This window comes from Tuber melanosporum (genome assembly GCF_000151645.1).
Source record: "Tuber melanosporum whole genome shotgun sequence assembly, scaffold_50, strain Mel28".
Lineage (NCBI taxonomy): Eukaryota > Fungi > Ascomycota > Pezizomycetes > Pezizales > Tuberaceae > Tuber > Tuber melanosporum.
Window position 1 is genome coordinate 54,825 of NW_003299096.1, and position 17,237 is coordinate 72,061.

At 47.5% G+C, this 17,237-nt stretch overlaps 6 protein-coding genes; 3 read left to right on the forward strand and 3 right to left on the reverse strand.

Annotated features, from left to right (window-relative positions):
* Positions 1-273: 273 nt before the first annotated feature.
* GSTUM_00008918001 (uncharacterized protein) lies at positions 274-1,174 on the forward strand. XM_002840366.2 has 3 exons: positions 274-517; positions 570-1,036; positions 1,094-1,174. The coding sequence occupies exons 1-2, from the start codon at positions 334-336 to the stop codon at positions 1,031-1,033; spliced, it is 648 nt and encodes a 215-aa protein (XP_002840412.1). The 5' UTR covers positions 274-333; the 3' UTR covers positions 1,034-1,036; positions 1,094-1,174.
* A 342-nt stretch (positions 1,175-1,516) lies between these two features.
* On the reverse strand, positions 1,517-2,382 carry GSTUM_00008919001 (uncharacterized protein). XM_002840367.2 has 5 exons: positions 2,264-2,382; positions 2,142-2,199; positions 1,958-2,058; positions 1,849-1,922; positions 1,517-1,786 (listed from the first exon to the last, which is right to left on the reverse strand). The coding sequence occupies exons 3-5, from the start codon at positions 2,038-2,040 to the stop codon at positions 1,761-1,763; spliced, it is 183 nt and encodes a 60-aa protein (XP_002840413.1). The 5' UTR covers positions 2,041-2,058; positions 2,142-2,199; positions 2,264-2,382; the 3' UTR covers positions 1,517-1,760.
* Positions 2,383-2,577: 195 nt separating this feature from the next.
* GSTUM_00008920001 (uncharacterized protein) lies at positions 2,578-3,806 on the forward strand. XM_002840368.2 has 2 exons: positions 2,578-3,085; positions 3,177-3,806. Exons 1-2 carry the CDS (start codon positions 2,822-2,824, stop codon positions 3,693-3,695), a joined length of 783 nt encoding a protein of 260 aa, XP_002840414.1. The 5' UTR covers positions 2,578-2,821; the 3' UTR covers positions 3,696-3,806.
* A 49-nt stretch (positions 3,807-3,855) lies between these two features.
* GSTUM_00008921001 (uncharacterized protein) lies at positions 3,856-7,559 on the reverse strand. XM_002840369.2 has 8 exons: positions 7,423-7,559; positions 7,153-7,310; positions 6,956-7,099; positions 6,251-6,895; positions 5,638-6,196; positions 5,015-5,578; positions 4,743-4,894; positions 3,856-4,404 (listed from the first exon to the last, which is right to left on the reverse strand). Exons 1-8 carry the CDS (start codon positions 7,439-7,441, stop codon positions 3,991-3,993), a joined length of 2,655 nt encoding a protein of 884 aa, XP_002840415.1. The 5' UTR covers positions 7,442-7,559; the 3' UTR covers positions 3,856-3,990.
* Positions 7,560-8,945: 1,386 nt separating this feature from the next.
* On the reverse strand, positions 8,946-9,435 carry GSTUM_00008922001 (uncharacterized protein; the record flags this gene model as incomplete). Its single annotated transcript, XM_002840370.1, has 2 exons — positions 8,946-9,329; positions 9,382-9,435. The coding sequence occupies 2 exons, from the start codon at positions 9,433-9,435 to the stop codon at positions 8,946-8,948; spliced, it is 438 nt and encodes a 145-aa protein (XP_002840416.1).
* Positions 9,436-12,899: 3,464 nt separating this feature from the next.
* On the forward strand, positions 12,900-14,148 carry GSTUM_00008924001 (uncharacterized protein; the record flags this gene model as incomplete). XM_002840371.2 has 4 exons in its annotated part: positions 12,900-12,961; positions 13,023-13,620; positions 13,735-13,814; positions 13,943-14,148. 4 exons carry the CDS (start codon positions 12,900-12,902, stop codon positions 14,058-14,060), a joined length of 858 nt encoding a protein of 285 aa, XP_002840417.1. The 3' UTR covers positions 14,061-14,148.
* Positions 14,149-17,237: the final 3,089 nt, after the last annotated feature.

Genomic DNA, 17,237 nt, shown 5'->3' on the forward strand with positions numbered 1-17,237 from the left:
TTGGTGAGCGTGGAGGGGGAGGTATAAGTAATTGGGAGCAGTGGATCTAGTAGTAGGAAATCTGGGGGGGGGGGGGCTTCAAAGCATGAGGTTGGAAGGGATCACGATGGGGAGCAGACACTGTGCGATACGCGGCCGCCATACATGACGGCATTGAATCGAATGGCACACGTAATCTGTGCTCGTTATTCTACCAAGAATGCCCTTCTTTTTAACCACCAGTGCCTCCTGTTCATTTCCCTCCTCTCTCCTTCATTCCGTCAACCTAGTTATCAATAATTATCATCACCACACACTTCACAGTCAACGCTTCGAATTATCCTTAAATCCTCAATGTTTATCTCGCTCTCACTTCTAGTTTACCCCCTCTTAGCACTTGCGGCGGTCCCCCACCCGCTTCTCGACCATCACCTACTCAGGAGGCACCCGGAACCTCGAGAAAATCCGAACGAAATCCAAGGTGTATCACCACCAGAGAGGTGCATGGCTCCCTGTACTAGTGTTTATACCTACGCCGGTACCCCCCCACTTCCCACTATTTCTGGGGCCACCTTAGCTAATGTATATAGCATCTGGCCTTATAACCGAACCCCCTCAAACTCCTGCAAATAACAGACCCTACGGCTTCGATAGCGCCAAGTTGTGCCGCAACAAAAACTTCATGGAGGACGCCCCACACTGCATTGACTGCCTTTTCCGCACCATGAATGAAGTAGACTGGCGTTCCACTCTTCTGAACTCGTATCGAGTGTGTGTGTACGAGCTCAAAGCAATGGCATGTCCTCGTAGCTGTGGGGACGTGGATAAAATGGTTGAGGCATGCCGACGGATAGATGCCGGGGAGATTGAAGATCCGGAGCCCGTGGATCATGCGCTTGACCCGAGGACCCCGCCGTGTGTTTGCAAGCCAAAGAATAGAAAAGCTGTCATGGATTGTTTTGAATGTATGGTTGACTGGAACGCCGTTCTTGCACAGGACTGGCTTAAGCTCATTAAGCCATGTAATGATTGGAACGACTTTCCTTGGGCGTGATAGGTTTGTAATTCGATTCTGCTTTGATGATTCGGTCGTGGTTACTGATGGATTTTGTAGGCTTTGGGACCTACCATATTGGTATTAGCGTAGTGGACATCCAATAAGGTGCTGGGAGCATTGTTTGGGGGGAACTCATTAGAGGTTGTCCGCCATCTGGTTGGGTTTAGAATTAATACTTTGTCTTGCATTGGAATCACCTTAGGGTTTCTAGGGGTTCAACCTTGCTTATTATCCTTTGGTTTATTGAATGCAGGTAAGAAACCACACATGATTTTTGAAGGGTGGAGTATGGTGCTTTTGGGTGATGCTATATTGTGGCCTAGATATAGTATTATGCTGGCTGGGCCGTGGATCCTGAAGTGGGGAACAAAATCACTCGGTAGTTGGGCCAACAGTATTTTAGATAGAGCCTGCTCAAGTATATCCTCCTCAGCCCAGCATTCCCAGCCCCGCCCCCTATTAAGCCTCCCAAATGCAGAATTTCCGGTGTCAAGCGAACGTATTTTCAATTCCGATATGTAACCCGTGAATGCGCCTGATAACGTTCCCTGCCAAGAAAAAAAAAAACATAACCATCCGCCTTAGTCCCCCCCTTCGGCCCGACCTCCCGAGTAAAACGCGAAGAAACCCTTCTAGAAAGAACCTCTGGAACGTGGCAAGGATAGAAAATTTGACCTTTTACTTTTTTTTTGATTTAATAGAAACCCATTATTTCACAAAGAGACTACTCCGCCGCCGCAACCGCGCGAGCTATATAAAATCCATCAATATCAACTCCACATCAGACTCCTAGGCAGGTAGGTAAAACTCACTATAAATCGACAACTTTGAGTGGCCGACAACCTTCTTGATAACGCCCTTCTCCTCCAAGTCTGCTAGCGCCTTCCTCGCCAATGAGCCATTGATCTTCAAGCGGTCGACGAGGACAGCAACAGTGATGAGACGGTAGGTTTGAACGTCCTTATTGAGCTTGTCCTGAATGGTCTTGTCGGCGACGACGGCATGCTGAGCCTTATCCTTGACTACATGTTCGATCCACATCAGCATCTGGTCCCTCTGGCCAAAAAAGGAAGGGGGAAAAAAGACAAGGGGGTGAAAAACTTACCCTTTCCCTTGGACCACTTTTTCTTCTGTTTCCTTCCACCTTGTGCTGCTGCGGGGGCCTGATTTTCCTTCGTTAGCTTGCCTGCCCGGGGGGAGTTCTTAGAGGCGGGTTTTGATTTTTACCATGACTTAGATGTTTATCGGTTCACAAAAGTTATCGAATTTTTGTCGTATCGTCGGTCGGGGGTCGTCTTATTTTCTGATTCAAGTGCCCTCGTCGTCGTTGCTTAGCTTGATTATTTTGCGGCGATGTTGCTGTTGTTGGGTTGGCGTGTGATTCCTGTCGTGACTGGCAGATAAATAAGGGTTTTAGCCCCTCCTCGACTAGATTAGATTATATTAGATTATCTTTAGGGTAATCGTAATTGGTTGATTAGATACCGGGAGGCTTGCCAAGGGTTTTTAGTCTAATTATCGGTATCCAAGATGATGATGAGGGTGGAACGTGTCGGTTCGAACTCCTAGGGCTTCCATTGTTTTGGCTAGAGCTTTGGCATATCATAACGAAGGAACTCCGGGGAAACTCTCCCTTGAAGAACGTCATTCTTGATTTGTTTTGTTTATTTTACGGACGATCCGCCCTTTGAAAGTTTATACTGTAGCAGGTGGATCGTATCCTACTTATTACCTCACATCCTCCTCCCCCCAACACCCCCCCTCCTCCAATCCACCGAGCGCGAAATGTCAGAGGACGCGATCCGCAACCGCAAGCTGCCCCCTACCGGAACACCCACCGGCTCCTCCCCCACCCAATACATGGGACCCACGCACGACGACGACATCAATACCATCTCGAGGGGGATCAGCCTCGTCGATATCCTACGCGTGCTTACAGGTGCCCTCCTCCTCAGCGTCGTCTTCAGCTGGTTCGTGACGGACGGGGAATCAGTCACTTGGGGGTACAAGCCTAAGGCACTGAAGTGGAATAACCTAAAGAATTTATTCGTAACTATTTTACCCCCCCCCCCGGCCTCCCCCTCTTACTGCTACTACCTATATGGCAACCGCTAACCCGTGATTATTTTTGGTCGGGTAGAAGGCACCGTTGGTCCTGACTGACGAACAACTATCAAAGTACTCCGGCGTGGATCCCCAATTGCCCATTTACGTTGCTGTCAATGGGAGCGTCTTCGACGTCTCAGCCTCGCCGCAGATTTATGGCCCCGGTGGCGCGTACGGGTTCTTCTCTGGGAGGGATGCGGCTAGGGCTTTTGTGTCTGGGTGCTTCAAGGATGACCTCACCTGGGATATGAGAGGGCTGGAGGAGATGTTCATTACTGGGGATGTCAGGGAGCTGGATGATAAGGAGCTTAGCGAGATTTCGAGGCTGGAGAGCACTGGGGAGAACGATAGTCGGGTTAGGTACTTGAAGAAGCGGAGGGATAAGCGTAGAAAGGAGGCGTGGGAGGATGTTAAGAAGGCCATATCTCATTGGGAGAACTTCTTCAAGAATCATGAAAAATACTTTTATGTTGGGAAGGTTGTGCACCCCGATTTGAGCGGGACACCCGTTAGGGAGCTTTGCGAGGTAGCAAGAGGTAGTAAGAAGCCATAGGCTGGAATAGTTGGGTAGCAGGCTTTTTTCCTATCATATTTATTTGATGTTTGTGTCGGGCGTGTCATTCAAAATCATGAAATAACAACGATACTTTCATTTCATTTTTCACATCGAGAGAAGCAAAGCAGTAGAGCACGGGTATCACATTTGAATTGTTAAAATGTGAATACGAAGACAATTAGCTAACATAAGACGTTCCCCGTAAGCGTAACCTTCATTACAATTGGAATCATTTGCGCCATAAACACCCCTGCTCCCTGTGATAGGTCATTGGCAAAGAAAATTGCACAATCTAACCAGAGCACATCATACACTCCTCCTTGTTCTCAATACTACAGCTGAGAACAGCATCTGCATAGATGTCTCCTTCGCGCTCCTCATTGAGGCACTGACTGTCTTCATCTTGAGGTTTCTTCTTTTCCAATTCCTCAATCTCATCGGCCACGGCAGGAGGTTCAGTAACAAGCAACTTGGGAGAAGGTTCAGACTTAACGCGAGGTACAACAACTGGCGTGTTAATGCCGTTAGACGCCGATTTTAGAGTACTTGGACTCGGCGAAGAATCAGGAGAAGTGGAGGCGCCCAACGGGCGAGGAATAGCAGCCGTAGAAGAGTAGCCAGTGTTTGGGAGACGCTTCTTGTTAGGAAGGGCACGTGCCACATTCGTATCGGCAACTTTAAGTGCTTCCTGGTCGACAGTAAATTGCTAGGAACAAAAGTTAGCATAATATCCAACAGAGGCCTCCGCAGAAAATATTGAGACGAAACAAACTCAAAACGAAAACGGGCAGAACCGCGCCTAGCGTAAGAAGGGAATTAATAGTAAAAATCATGTAATCCGCCCGACAAAGAAAAATAGTGGGGAAAAAAGTTAAACATGAACCCATCAGTCATGAACCCCCCAAAGAATCAATCATATTATGTACATTGGATTATTAGTGCAGTAGGTCTCAATCCACCACAAAAACACAAACCAATGTTACATTTACCCTTTCATTCGTGGGCAGGCTTTGACCATCCATAGGGAGCTAGGGGGCTACTCACAATTGCGGCCGCAGCCGCCTGAGTGCGAAGATAGTACATTCCAGTCTTCAATCCCAGTCTCCAACCATAAAAGTGCATGGAAGTCAGTTTCCCCATGGTGGGGTTCTGGATATGGATATTGAGAGATTGTGATTGATCGATAAAGGCACCACCTATAACGACATTTGATTAGCATCTCCCGGGAAGTAGCCTCATGGTGTGAACCTACGGTCGGCAGCCATCTATAAAACTATTTAGTAAAAACCCGTTATGCCGGTACCCGGGGTAAGAACATACCTCAATAACCTTCTTCTGAGAGATTTCCCAAACGGTCTTGTAAAGAGCTTTGATATCATCCGGAATATTCGGGATATTCTGGATACTGCCATTCTCCGCAATGATACGATTCTTCATGTTATCGCTCCACAATCCCATGTCAACGAGATCCTTCAACAACCAAGGGTTGACAATTTGAAACTCGCCAGCCAAAACTCGACGGGAATAAATGTTCGAGGTATAAGGCTCAAAACACTCGTTGAATCCCAAGATCTGAGAGGTCGAAGCGGTGGGCATAGGAGCCACAAGAAGGGAATTACGGAGGCCGTGCTTTTTGACCTTCTCTTTCAACTCATCCCAATCCCACAATTCAGTGGGGGTGACATTCCAGAGATCATATTGAAGCTGGCCTTTCGAAGCCGGAGAACCTTCGTAGGTGGGGTAGGGGCCCTGGATCTCAGCCAACTCAGTAGAAGCTTCAACAGCAGCATGATAAATAGTCTCGAAAATCTGGATGTTAAGTTGCTTCGCCTGAGGCGACTCGAATGGCATACGGAGAGCCAAGAAAGCATCAGCAAGACCTGCATTCATCAAGTCAGTGGTTGCCTGCCATCAAGAGAAACATTGAAAGGAGGCAAACCTTGAACACCAACACCAACAGGTCTATGCCTCGTGTTACTTTTCCTAGCCTCAGGGACGGGATAGAAGTTGACATCGATGATCTTGTTGAGGTTTTTGATGACGACCTTGGTCACCTCGTGCAACTTGGCGAAATCGTACTCGCCCCTCTGAACATCAACATATGTAGGCAAGGCCAACGATGCCAAATTACAAACTGCGACCTCATCAGGTGCACTATACTCCACAATCTCGGTACAGAGATTGGACGATCTAATGGTTCCCAAGTTCTGCTGGTTGGATTTGCGGTTACATGCGTCCTTGTAGAGCATGAAAGGGTTGCCAGTCTCAGTTTGGGCTTCGAGAATGTGATACCAGAGTTTTTGCGCTTTGATGGTCTTGCGAGCAAGGTCTTTAGTATTCTCATATTTGTTATAGAGAGCCTCGAATTCTTCACCCCAAACGTCGGCCAAACCTGGGGCTTCATTAGGACAAAAGAGGCTCCACTCGGCATTTGCCTCAACTCTCTTCATGAATAGATCAGGGATCCAAAGAGCGTAGAACAAATCTCTTGCGCGAACCTGTAGAGAAATTAGCGATACCCGCGAGATGCTCCAACTATTGCATTTACTTACCTCTTCCTTGCCATGATTCTTCCTCAAGTCAATGAAATCGAATATATCCGCGTGCCATGGCTCCATGTAGATAGCAAAGGCCCCGGGTCTCTTGTTGCCTCCCTGGTCAACATACCTGGCGGTATGATTAAACACTCTTAACATTGGCACAATGCCGTTAGAACTACCATTGGTCCCGGCAATATAGGAACCAGTAGCACGAATGCAGTGAATGTTGAGTCCAATACCGCCAGCAGTTTTTGAAATCATAGCACAGGTCTTAAGGGTATCGTAAATACCATCAATCGAGTCCCCTTTCATAGTAACCAAGAAACAGGACGAGAGTTGAGGCGATGGTGTGCCTGCATTGAAGAGAGTAGGCGAAGCATGGGTAAAATACTTTGAAGACGTGAGGTTATATGTCTCGATAACCTTGTCGACATCCTCTCCATGAATTCCGACAGCCACACGCATAAGCATATGCTGAGGACGCTCAGCAACTTTTCCATTGATGCGAAGAAGGTACGAACGCTCCAAAGTTTTGAAGCCAAAGTAATTGTAGTTAAAATCCTTATCGTAGATAATGGCAGAATCCAACTCGGACGCATGGCGCATGACGGTCTCGTAAGTTTCAGTCGAAATCATCGAGGCAGGACGACCGTTTTTCTGGAAAATATCAGTCCAAATCGAGAACTTGATCATAATTGAGAGGAAAATGGAACTCACAGGGTTGACATAGTGATACAAATCGCTAATGACCTGAGAAAACTGCTTCTTCGTCTGCTTGTGAAGATTGCTAACAGCAATTCTAGCTGCAAGAATGGCGTAGTCTGGGTGAGTGACAGTCATATATGCGGCGGTTTCCGCTGCCTAGAAATCTATTAGAGACAACCCAAAGCTAGAAATCAAAAAGCCTAATTTACCAAATTGTCTAGCTCGATAGTAGTAACACCCTGATAAACTCCGGAAATGACCTTCTGGGTAATGGTAGCTGCATCAACATGTTCGCTGTCAAGGCCGTAGCAGAGACGGGAAACACGAGCAGTAATTTTGTCAAACTGGACGCGTTCCTTACGGTTGTCTATTTTTGTGAATTGTCAGCGGGACTCTAAGCAGTGAGGCTGAAGAATTGCGAGGGAGAAATTCCGGAGGCCTTAAAATAATACAGAAGGAACGGGAGAAATTGGCATTACCTCGTTTCACAACATACATCTCGAAGTTTGTGTGAAATGAACGTCAGTAGAAAAAGGTTTAGTGAGGGGTATCAAGGCAATTAACAATGAAGAATTTGCAACGCAGAAAAAAATTAGAGAAGGGGGGAAAGGGGAGGAGAATATGATTGATGTTGTGGAGGAGAGGTAGAAAGGAAAGAGAAAAGAGGGATCATAGCAGTTGCGTCTTAGTTTCTCTTGCAACGCGTAGGGTGGGGTTAGGGTTAACCACTTTACGCGAGATTTGTCAGGCAAACTTCATTGGCATTTGAAATCACGTGGAGACGCGACGGTGTCCCTTCCAATTTAGCCACACCCCTCTCCCTGTGCATAACTTTTCCTAAACAAAACACCGGTAGACTGCTCGAGTGTATGCAGGGCAGTATAGGCATAGTATTCACATTTCCCAGGAGGCTCACACCCCTTGGTTCCTCCAAACCACCAATCTCTGCTGCGGTACGGTTGGAACCAAAGGCATGTTAACACGGAGCCTTAAAGGTGTTACCTTTGCTGCGTGCCCCACCATGATACGTTTTTTATTCTACGGCAGACAGAAGCTATCAAAGGCCCCCACTAGTGTACCAAGTTGGATATAAATGCCCGGGATCCGCAGAGGATTTGGTCCTTTTCGGTATCAGTTATCCCAGGACAGGTCATCTCTCGTAGATATTAAATAATTGTTTTAACTCGGACGGTGACTCAATCTGTCTTTTTGGGAATTGGGATACCAATTTTTAGCAATCCCTCACTTAAATCTCGGTGGATTCCCGTTTTTTAAACGATATCATACACTTTACCCCGACATAATTGGACATAAAGTATACCAAAGCCCGAGGGAGGGTATAATTGCGCTAAGGGTCCCCCTCACCAAGCCCCTCTACAAGTCCCTCCAACTCCTCAACTTCACCTAACCCCTTTCTCGCAACATTTTCCTCAAAATCACCACCAACAACCTCACCCTTGGCGTTCAACCGTAACCCCCGGGAGGATTCCATGTGTCTCCTGGTCATCCTCTCGATGTACTTTTTCCTCTCCTCCTCGGGCGTGCCCTCCCCCCCCTTCTTTTCAGTTTCTTCATCAACATCCATCCTATCACCCGAGGTCTCTTCCTGCTCCTTCTGGCGCCGTCGCTGTAGCTCGGCATATTTCGGTTTCAATTGCGCTATAAGAGAGCGTATGAGCCCGATTTGAGAGATGGCGAATGAGGCAGTGTCCTTAAGCTCTTTCGTAGACATTGAAGTCGAGTTAATGAACGAGAACGGGCTTTTATTATCTGAACTAGCAAGGGCGCGCAGCTGCGTGAGGGTTCGTTCGTTGGAGCTTACTTCTGACTGGAGTGTTTGGTTCAGGGCATGCGAGGCCAGAAGTGTTTGACGGAGGGTGCGAAGTCGAGATTGGGCTTCGTGGGCTGGCGGAAGTGCGGGCATATTCGCAGTTGGTTCAGAAGAATTAGGATCTGTGGGCGCTGGAGGGGTTATAGATGTGAAGTCAAGGTTCTAGAGTTGTCAGTACTTTTGAGGGATGTAGAATAAGGTCCGGAAGGGAGAACAATATTGCAAACTAACCTTATGGTGTGCGAGTCTCACCCATCCCACGAGGTCCTGCGGAACAACCAAGATGTTTCTGAGCACATACAGCTCGAATGCGTCGAACCTCTTATCCACGCCATTCTCAAGTAGGGTTTCCAATTGGTGTATTCCTTTATTTATTTCCTCTTCTTCCTTCTCAGAATAAATTACGTTTCCATCACCATCTGTGTCTGGAATTGTGCCAGGTGGCGGGGCAAACCCTAGCAACCCGGGCGGGGACGAAAGGAGAAAGGTTTCGACGGCGGATACGGATTGGTAGAGCAGGGCATTCACAGTATTTATTATGTCATCTATGAGAGACTTGTCGACCTTAGCTTAGCGCAGACTTCCAAGGATGTCGGGATAAACTTACGAGAGGTGTCCAGCGAAGGTGTTCCGTCAGGAGAGAAGTAGAGGCTGGGTTCATGGTGATGTGGTGGATCCGTTATCAGAGGGCGGGGAGTTTATGGTACACTCCACAGCAGCATTCGCCAGGATCTAGCTTGCCTCGAGATCAGAGAGGCACGGTAACAGTGGTAGGGGGCTAGTCGCAAGAGGGGTTGTGGACTTGCGGGGGTTGTCGACGTTGGTTGCCGGGCACAAGGACGGTGGCTTTGAGATTTGAGATGGTTGAGATCTGATCGGGCATCGCCCTGTTCAGGCCTTCATAAGTTATTCTCAACAAAATGCACTCGGTGACCCAAGCTCAAGCTAAAATCCCCCCGTAATAATAGCACCTGCTCTTTGCACAAATGTCTTTAATACAGCATTAACTCTCCCTCAGCTCTCAATTCTCTTAACATTCTTCGTGCATAAAACTGCCTCAGTGCTGGTATCATATTGTATCATAGACTACCATATTGGGGGCTTGTGGATACGGTAGGGTAGGATTCCGGGGGACTGACATCAAAATGGGCCTCTCCCATGCAGTACCGTGCAGTATTCGTACTGTACTATTGTACTCGGGTACATATCATGCACTTTACGCACTTGTATCATATCGTACACAACAACTAGACTTCGATAGTACGGTCTGTTCTAGCGTCGCGGGAGTCTTGCACTGCGAGTACCTGCGCAGAAGATAGACACCACAAATACCGGCCAATCAGACTACAAAGACTTGCAAAATTATGGCGACTCTCGGAAATCTCGCGACGTAAGAACAGAACTGTGTTCACAATACGGTAATTATGCGATGAATTAGTAGTATCATATATACCCTGCCGTAGGAGGGATCTACATTGTGCTTTTCGGACTGCGACGTGCATAAATTCAGCATGATACCGGTATGATATTATTTAGACTATGATATGTTTCGGTCATGGCGCCTTATTTGCAATGGCAGCCCTAAGCCCGAGATCCTTTTATTTCCGTCGTCCTGAAAAGTTACCGGTATGATACGTTATGGTGCGACACTCGCAGCCCCAGCACAGCAGTTTGCTTTTAATTTTGAGCCTCCGATATTGCACGAAGCGCGCAAGGTTTGGGAAGATACTTGCATGTCAATGCTTGAGCCTCGCATGATACTGGAACAATGCCGGTACTCAAGTACGAGTACGGTACTCGAGTACACACACCATCGGCATGAGGAGAAAAAAAAGAAGAAAGGGTGCCATCACCAGCCAGTAAAGTGTGAGGAAATTTTTCCAAGTGTTGCCGATGCTGGTATTACTCGAGTTTTTGTTTTGCATACCGGTAGGTGGTCTATCATTGGACTATCACTCACGGCAGGTTACCTATGGTCACAGCATCGGAATGGCATATCTGGGCTGGAATGGGTTCTGTGTAACAACATCATCTCACACACTTCCTGATACCCGTGCTGCTGTTGGCGGGACAAAGGGAGAGGGAAGGGAAAAAAGGAAAAAAAAAAAAAAAAAGGAAAGGAAAGGAAACAGGCGTCTGCCGACGGCTCTTTCTGCTAGTTCGCAAAAAGGCGCAAGCAAGGCCCGTCAGTTTGGTCATCCCGCCATCCCCGTTTCCACTATCGCTGACGGTGAGGAAAACTTCTTGTCCCAAGGAATAACAACACGAAACGAAGCCTGGTCTTTCCATCAAAGCTGGAATTTGACGCAACGCTACACACGACCACTGATAGCCCCAACCCAGCAGCACCACCCACCCACCACAAACGAACGTCCACCACCATCTCCACCATTAACCATAACCACACCGGCTGAGTGAGGTGCAAGGCTGTGATTGAGCCATTTATCGTTGCATCCACGGCTCGTTTATTCGCAATAGCCATACCCCGGGAGATATACAGTATCAAACTTGTGAGTAAACGGTTTCTGAGATAAGGAAGAAGGTGTTCTATTGGAGTGGGAAGAGCATAACTGAGAGGGCAGAGCGAGGGTGAGGGAGAGAGCACGCACCCTTACGGGGGTTGGGCAGAGGAACTGGAGGGATTGAAGGGCGCATATCATACCAGACAGCAGGAAGAGTGAAGGTGAAATAGAGAGACATTCAAGGGATACATTTGCCTCTCTGTTGCGCCCTTCCCGCCCTTTTTGCCCTGGGGAGATATTGAAAGGTCTGAGATCAGCATGGTAATATGGACTTTCATCGCTGTAGCACCTTTCGATGAATTCCCTTCCCGCCCTCCTTTCCTTTCACTTCCGCCCCCCCTCGTCCTCGGGCAGTTTGTTCTTGGTTGGGCTCGAGCAGGCCTAATCCCGGCTCTTTGATTGATAGCTTCTTCTTGCATGATACCGGTATTTACGGTTGTTTCGGTCTTTTTTTTTTTTTTTTTTCCCTTCATTCGCACATCCTGTTTTTCATCCTGTTTTTCCCTTCCCATCGCATCGGGCTCACCTCCCCTATGAGCTTCCCATCTCTGTCTGTCTCTGTCTCTGGCGCCGGTTACTGGTTGGGAAGGGAAGGGATCACTATACGCAGCAGAGCTACCTCACCACAGCATCCGCCTCGGGGTAGGCACCACCACTAGCCCGCAGGGCTACGAGTCAGGAACCAAACTTCCGTGCCCGAGCTGGAGTAGCCGCATCCAATTTTGCAGCCTCATTGGAATCTAAACCAAGGGTCCGGGTTACTGCGAACGCCAACACTGTGGTTTGGGTCGGTTGTTGGCCTTCCCTCACTGCTCTGCTACACCCCCACTGCGTCTGGCTGCATAATTATCCCCTCTTCTCTGCACAGTATAGAGGGTGAAAAAAAGGAAAAAAAGAAAAAAGAGGAAAAACTTTCAGCAATTGCCCCGCTTCAGACACAAACCCCTTCATCTGGATCCATCTCGAGGTCCGTCATAAACCCTTGAGTATCCTTTTCGTTGTCGCACTTGTCGCCAGTATTGCGCTTCGCCCCCAGGATTAAGGGCCAGACAGAGAGACATTGTCATTTTTCTTATTACCCTCTGTTATTTCGTTTGATTTTTTCCCTCGCATTGGGTTGCAGACTGTCCACATGCCATTCTCTTCAAGTTCTTCCACCTCTTCTGAACAATTTTCCTACCTTCCTCCGCCCACTCCACCCTATCACCCTATCCCAATTAATTCGAAGATGGATTGCTCAACCTCTTCACAATCGACCAAGATGAACTCTTACTCACTAGATCGCTTTTTAAAGGAACCTACCTCCCCTTCTCCACGCACCACACATAAGGCAGGTTACCGTCCACATAGCTCGATGTCACGTTCACAGGCATTACAGAGCCCAACTTCTAGCGTGGGCACATATCCCGGGTTGGGCCAAGCAAGTGGCAGGAGGCCTAGGTTGCTCTTGATGGGACAGCGGAGGTTTGCCTGCTCTGTTTTTCTTTCAATTGATTGTATTGCCGATTGAAGTCTTGAATTGGGTGGATACATGGATGCGGATTGGCTTACATTTTCATATAGGAGCGGGAAATCATCGATTAGCTCGGTGGTGTTCCACAAGATGCCGCCCACGGAGACCTTGTTTCTTGAGTCCACAACTCGAATCCAAAAAGACCCGATCCAGTTAGTGCCAATATTTACTTATAGAACGGGGCCTCATTGCTAAAGCTTGGCTCCTGTATAGTTCTTTTATGGATTTCCAGGTTTGGGATTTCCCTGGCCAACTCAATTTCCTAGACCCAACCTTCGACTTTGATCACATTTTTGGCGAACTTGGCGCTTTGATCTGGGTTATTGATGCTCAAGATGAGTATCTGGAACCCCTTTCCAAATTGCACACGACAATTATAGCCATCCAGCGTTTCTATCCGGCCATCAATATCGAGGTCTTTGTTCACAAGGTTGATGGGCTGTCAGATGAATACAAACTTGACACTCAACGTGACATCATGCAGCGAACTCAGGACGAGCTTTCTGATAATGGGTTTGATAATGTGCAGGTTTCTTATCATCTGACTTCGATCTATGATCACTCAATTTTCGAGGCTTTCTCCAAAGTTATTCAAAAGCTGATTCCACAGCTGGGAACTCTGGAGAATTTGTTGAATATCCTGTGCTCGAATTCTGGAATTGAAAAAGCATTTTTATTTGATGTTCTGAGTAAGATTTATATCGCGACGGACAGCAGTCCCGTTGATATGCAGAGCTACGAGATCTGCAGCGATTATATAGACGTGATTGTTGATGTGTCTGAAATTTATGGGTATTTAGTTGACCCATTGGTCTTGCCGAATAAGGCGGTCGCTAACCTCTAGTCATTAATTAGTTACGACCGCAAGCCTCAAGGCCAAGTCTCTTCGCCAACCTCGGAGGCCCCGAGCGAAGCGCAGCAAGAGCAAGAAGAAGCAACAGTGGAAGCGAGCAGCATAATTAGGCTGCAAAATGGGATGGTTCTTTATCTTCGGGAAATCAATAAGTCATTGTCCTTGCTCCTGTATCTCCTTTATTCCACCTGGATGAGTTTACATGATCCTGCCTTCCGGACACCCCCACTAGTTTCCCGCGGCTATAGCTATTGGCTAATACGGTCTTCTGATCGAATAGGTACCTCGCCCTGATCTGTCTGATGCGTAAGGACAGCATTGAGAAACAAGGATTAGTCGATTTCAATGTTCAGGTGTTCCAAAACGCCCTTCAGCGGGTATTTGAGGTGGGAAGGTAGTCTAATTCTTACATACTAGGTGCTGCCTAATTCCTCTTTGTCTATCTATTTTCTCCCCCTAAAATTTCTATTCCTCATTTCTACATTTCTATTTCTCGCTATCATCGCTGTTAGTTTCGCCTTCTTGTCTTCCACCTTCAGCTCTCTTCTCCGTCTTTGTTATTTCATTCTTTGGTGGTAACGATGCAGGCGCCGGGCGATAGATGGACGTTCTTTCGTTTTGAATTCTGTTTTGATATTCAATTTTGATATTTCTAAAACTACCCTACTACCTTCTTGTCCCGTTTCACCCGGATTTCGGATTATCTATCCCGTGCACGATCTTGCATGCGAGGTGTTTGTTCGGGTTTTTTTCTTCCACCATAGTATTCATACTTCTCGCCATGGTAATGGTAATGGTACTGGATTAGGTATGGGAAATGAAAAAGAGTATCACGCATATCGTCATTACCGCTATCAACTTATAAACCGCCTGATATCATGCTTAAAATCTACGATAATTATGTCCGACAAGTCACTTACCAGCTTTGTGATTAAGCTTGTGGCATGGGAACGACAACCGGTAATATGTGGCTTTGTGAGGAGAGTGTAAATTAATTAATAAATTGGCTTAACCGAGAGCACGTGGCCATGCAATGCAATCTATGCAAGAGCGGTTTCGATTCCTTTTTTAATTTTTAAAAAAGGGGGCAGGATAATATATTACCGTACTCGAGTATATTGTCTGCAGGTAAAACCGGGTATGATATTAGCTTGATGGGGTCCATCACGATTGATAGGCTTGTGGGGGTTGTCATGGGGTGTCACTCGGGTTCTGCCTGCCGTCAAGGCGGTTTCTATCATACTTCTCCGTAGGGGGAGGGGGGTTTATATGTCCTTCGTCATGGCAGTCCACCGACCTGCCGATGGCGGATTCAAAGCAAGAGCAAACAAGGAAAACCAAAGGATAGATTAAAGAGGTAGGTGCAGAGAATTGGGCTGTGTGTGTGTTCTGTGTGTGTAGGAGGACCTAGCGTATCACCAAATTCAGGTCTGTCATATGTTTGAAGTATGGTGTAAGGAGTATCATAATACCACCTTATACTAGATAGAATGAGGGGGTCTGTTACTCGATATTGGTGGAAAAAGAAATAATGAACCACACTTGCACAAATAAAATTGAGAAAACCTCAAAAAATAGTTGGATGATTTATGTTCCCTCCGGCATTCAGTCACCTTATACCAGTAGTTTCAGCGCATATTGTTAGGCTGACTAATAGGTATATGATGGCGGGTACTTGCCTTGCTCTGATAGCGTACTCAAATTATTATTTTTTTGCCTGGCTGGTTCCGGAGGCTTGGAGTGTTTTTGCTGGGGGGCGGTCCTCTCGTTCGAGTAGGCTAACGTTATCCGCGACGCAGCGGACTCGGGCTGTTGGAGCGAGCGTTATCGTGAGTTGTGCCTCTGGCAGCGTTGCGCTCACTTTCTTCTTATTTTTTCCTTCGGAATCTCAAATTCTGGGAAGGGTAGATAAATATAGGTAGGAGGCTTTTTTTTTTTTGGAAATTTTTGAGAGGAAGGATTTCACGTCTTCATGCTCAAAAACTTGGAGTCGATTTGGGAAGCTGTCCTGTCCTGTCATGGTCCAGGTCGGTTCGTCGGCCACGGGAGGGAGGGGGGGTTTAACTTCAATTTTTGTATGATACGATGCGTCATGCTGTATGGCGCCTATTGAGGAGTGGGAACACGGGCGTTTACACGTATGTGCGTAGACTCTGGGGACCGGCAATGGGGAATAGGAGGAGGGCTCTTCTGTAGACTGGGGGGAAATTTGGGGGAGGGAGCGGGTTTAAAAGGGTTTGTTGCAGGGACTGGGATGAGGGATACTGTAGGTAAAAGTATGTTATCATACCGGGACTTTTTGTCGTTCTGGGAAATAGGTTAGAGCACCGGTCTGTGGGCACTGTTCCACACAGTCTGGGGGGTGGGGGGGGGGGCAGTCCGCCTAGGGTGATGGTGTATCGTACGATATCTCAGGGAAATCATCTTTGGGTTGGACAACGGGTCCTCCAAGGTGAGGCGGGGGATAGCGCGAGTGACGTTTGGTGACTATCGATCCCGCTGTCCCTGTATCATCCATTCCGGGGGGCTGAATATGCATGTGGAATGAATTTATCGATGTGTTATAATAGGTACGCCTGCTGCGGTACCTCCAGCAGTGATCTTTTTGAGTGCATTGGACAGCCCAAGGAGGCATCACTGGGATACTCCGTCGCGTCCTACTTTCAAGCTGGACGGACTGGGCCGGTAGGAGCGTAGTCTGTCAGAGCATATCGTTCTGGTCATGCAGAAGCGGTTCAAATCGCTACACGCATAAACGTTATAACCCCTCTCTTTTCCTTTCCTCTTTCTGACTGTATACAGGTTGGTGTCTTCAGATATCCATCTTTTTTGGTTTCCTCTTAATCACTCGCGTGTTCTTTTGGTTACCACAACGATCTTGGTGGATACCCGTGCAGAAAGTGAAGGACTGACAAGAGTTTTTATTTTTTGTTTTTGTTATAATATTATAGACTTGATACTGCAAGCTTTTTGCTTGCGTGCCCTACTTGCAGATTCCGATGGATCGTTGAGTAATGAAATAATCGAAACGCCCTGCCTCCTGCCATACGATCTGCTATCACCATCGAGTTCTAGTAGTAGGTTTTCCCATTGACCTAATTCTCGTTTTTGAGCTTCTCTCGCACTGAACTCATACCCTTATCTCGCTAGTCTAGGAGTTACCGCTTCGAAGTTGCGTTACTCTGACGAGGATATAGGCTCGGCGGTGTTTCTGCGGTTTGGCGATACGTATCCCGTCAGGGTTTCGGAGACCTTTGGAGGGTACATGCTTATAGATGACCTCACAGAACGACCCTCGTAGTCCGCTATGTCGATGTCGATGTCTTTCTGCGCGAGGAGCAACTGCACAACCTCATTGTGTCCCCCTTGGGCAGCGTAATGCAACGGCGTCCTCCCCAGCTTGTTCGTTCTATTGATGTTGAGCCGGCCTGTTTTCAACAAAATACGAACCGAAACCGTGATACCCTTTGCAGCTGCAATATGTAACGGCCCCAGGTTATCAGGGGGGCCCGGGTCGATGTCCAGTCTCTTGTGCTCGAGGAAGCGTTTCAGTATTCCCTCGTTGCCTAGCTGCG

Coding starts and splice junctions, on each gene's coding strand:
- GSTUM_00008920001 (XM_002840368.2), top strand. CDS start 2,822: ATGTCAGAGGACGCGATCCGCAACCGCAAGCTGCCCCCTACCGGAACA. Junction 3,086..3,176: donor ATAACCTAAAGAATTTATTC/GTAACTATTTTA, acceptor TTGGTCGGGTAG/AAGGCACCGTTGGTCCTGAC.
- GSTUM_00008918001 (XM_002840366.2), top strand. CDS start 334: ATGTTTATCTCGCTCTCACTTCTAGTTTACCCCCTCTTAGCACTTGCG. Junction 518..569: donor TAGTGTTTATACCTACGCCG/GTACCCCCCCAC, acceptor TAATGTATATAG/CATCTGGCCTTATAACCGAA.
- GSTUM_00008921001 (XM_002840369.2), bottom strand. Junction 7,100..7,152: donor CTATCGAGCTAGACAATTTG/GTAAATTAGGCT, acceptor ATAGATTTCTAG/GCAGCGGAAACCGCCGCATA. Junction 5,579..5,637: donor TGTTGGTGTTGGTGTTCAAG/GTTTGCCTCCTT, acceptor TGATGAATGCAG/GTCTTGCTGATGCTTTCTTG.
- GSTUM_00008919001 (XM_002840367.2), bottom strand. CDS start 2,040: ATGCCGTCGTCGCCGACAAGACCATTCAGGACAAGCTCAATAAGGACG. Junction 1,923..1,957: donor TCATCACTGTTGCTGTCCTC/GTCGACCGCTTG, acceptor CTCATTGGCGAG/GAAGGCGCTAGCAGACTTGG. Junction 1,787..1,848: donor CTCAAAGTTGTCGATTTATA/GTGAGTTTTACC, acceptor GATTTTATATAG/CTCGCGCGGTTGCGGCGGCG.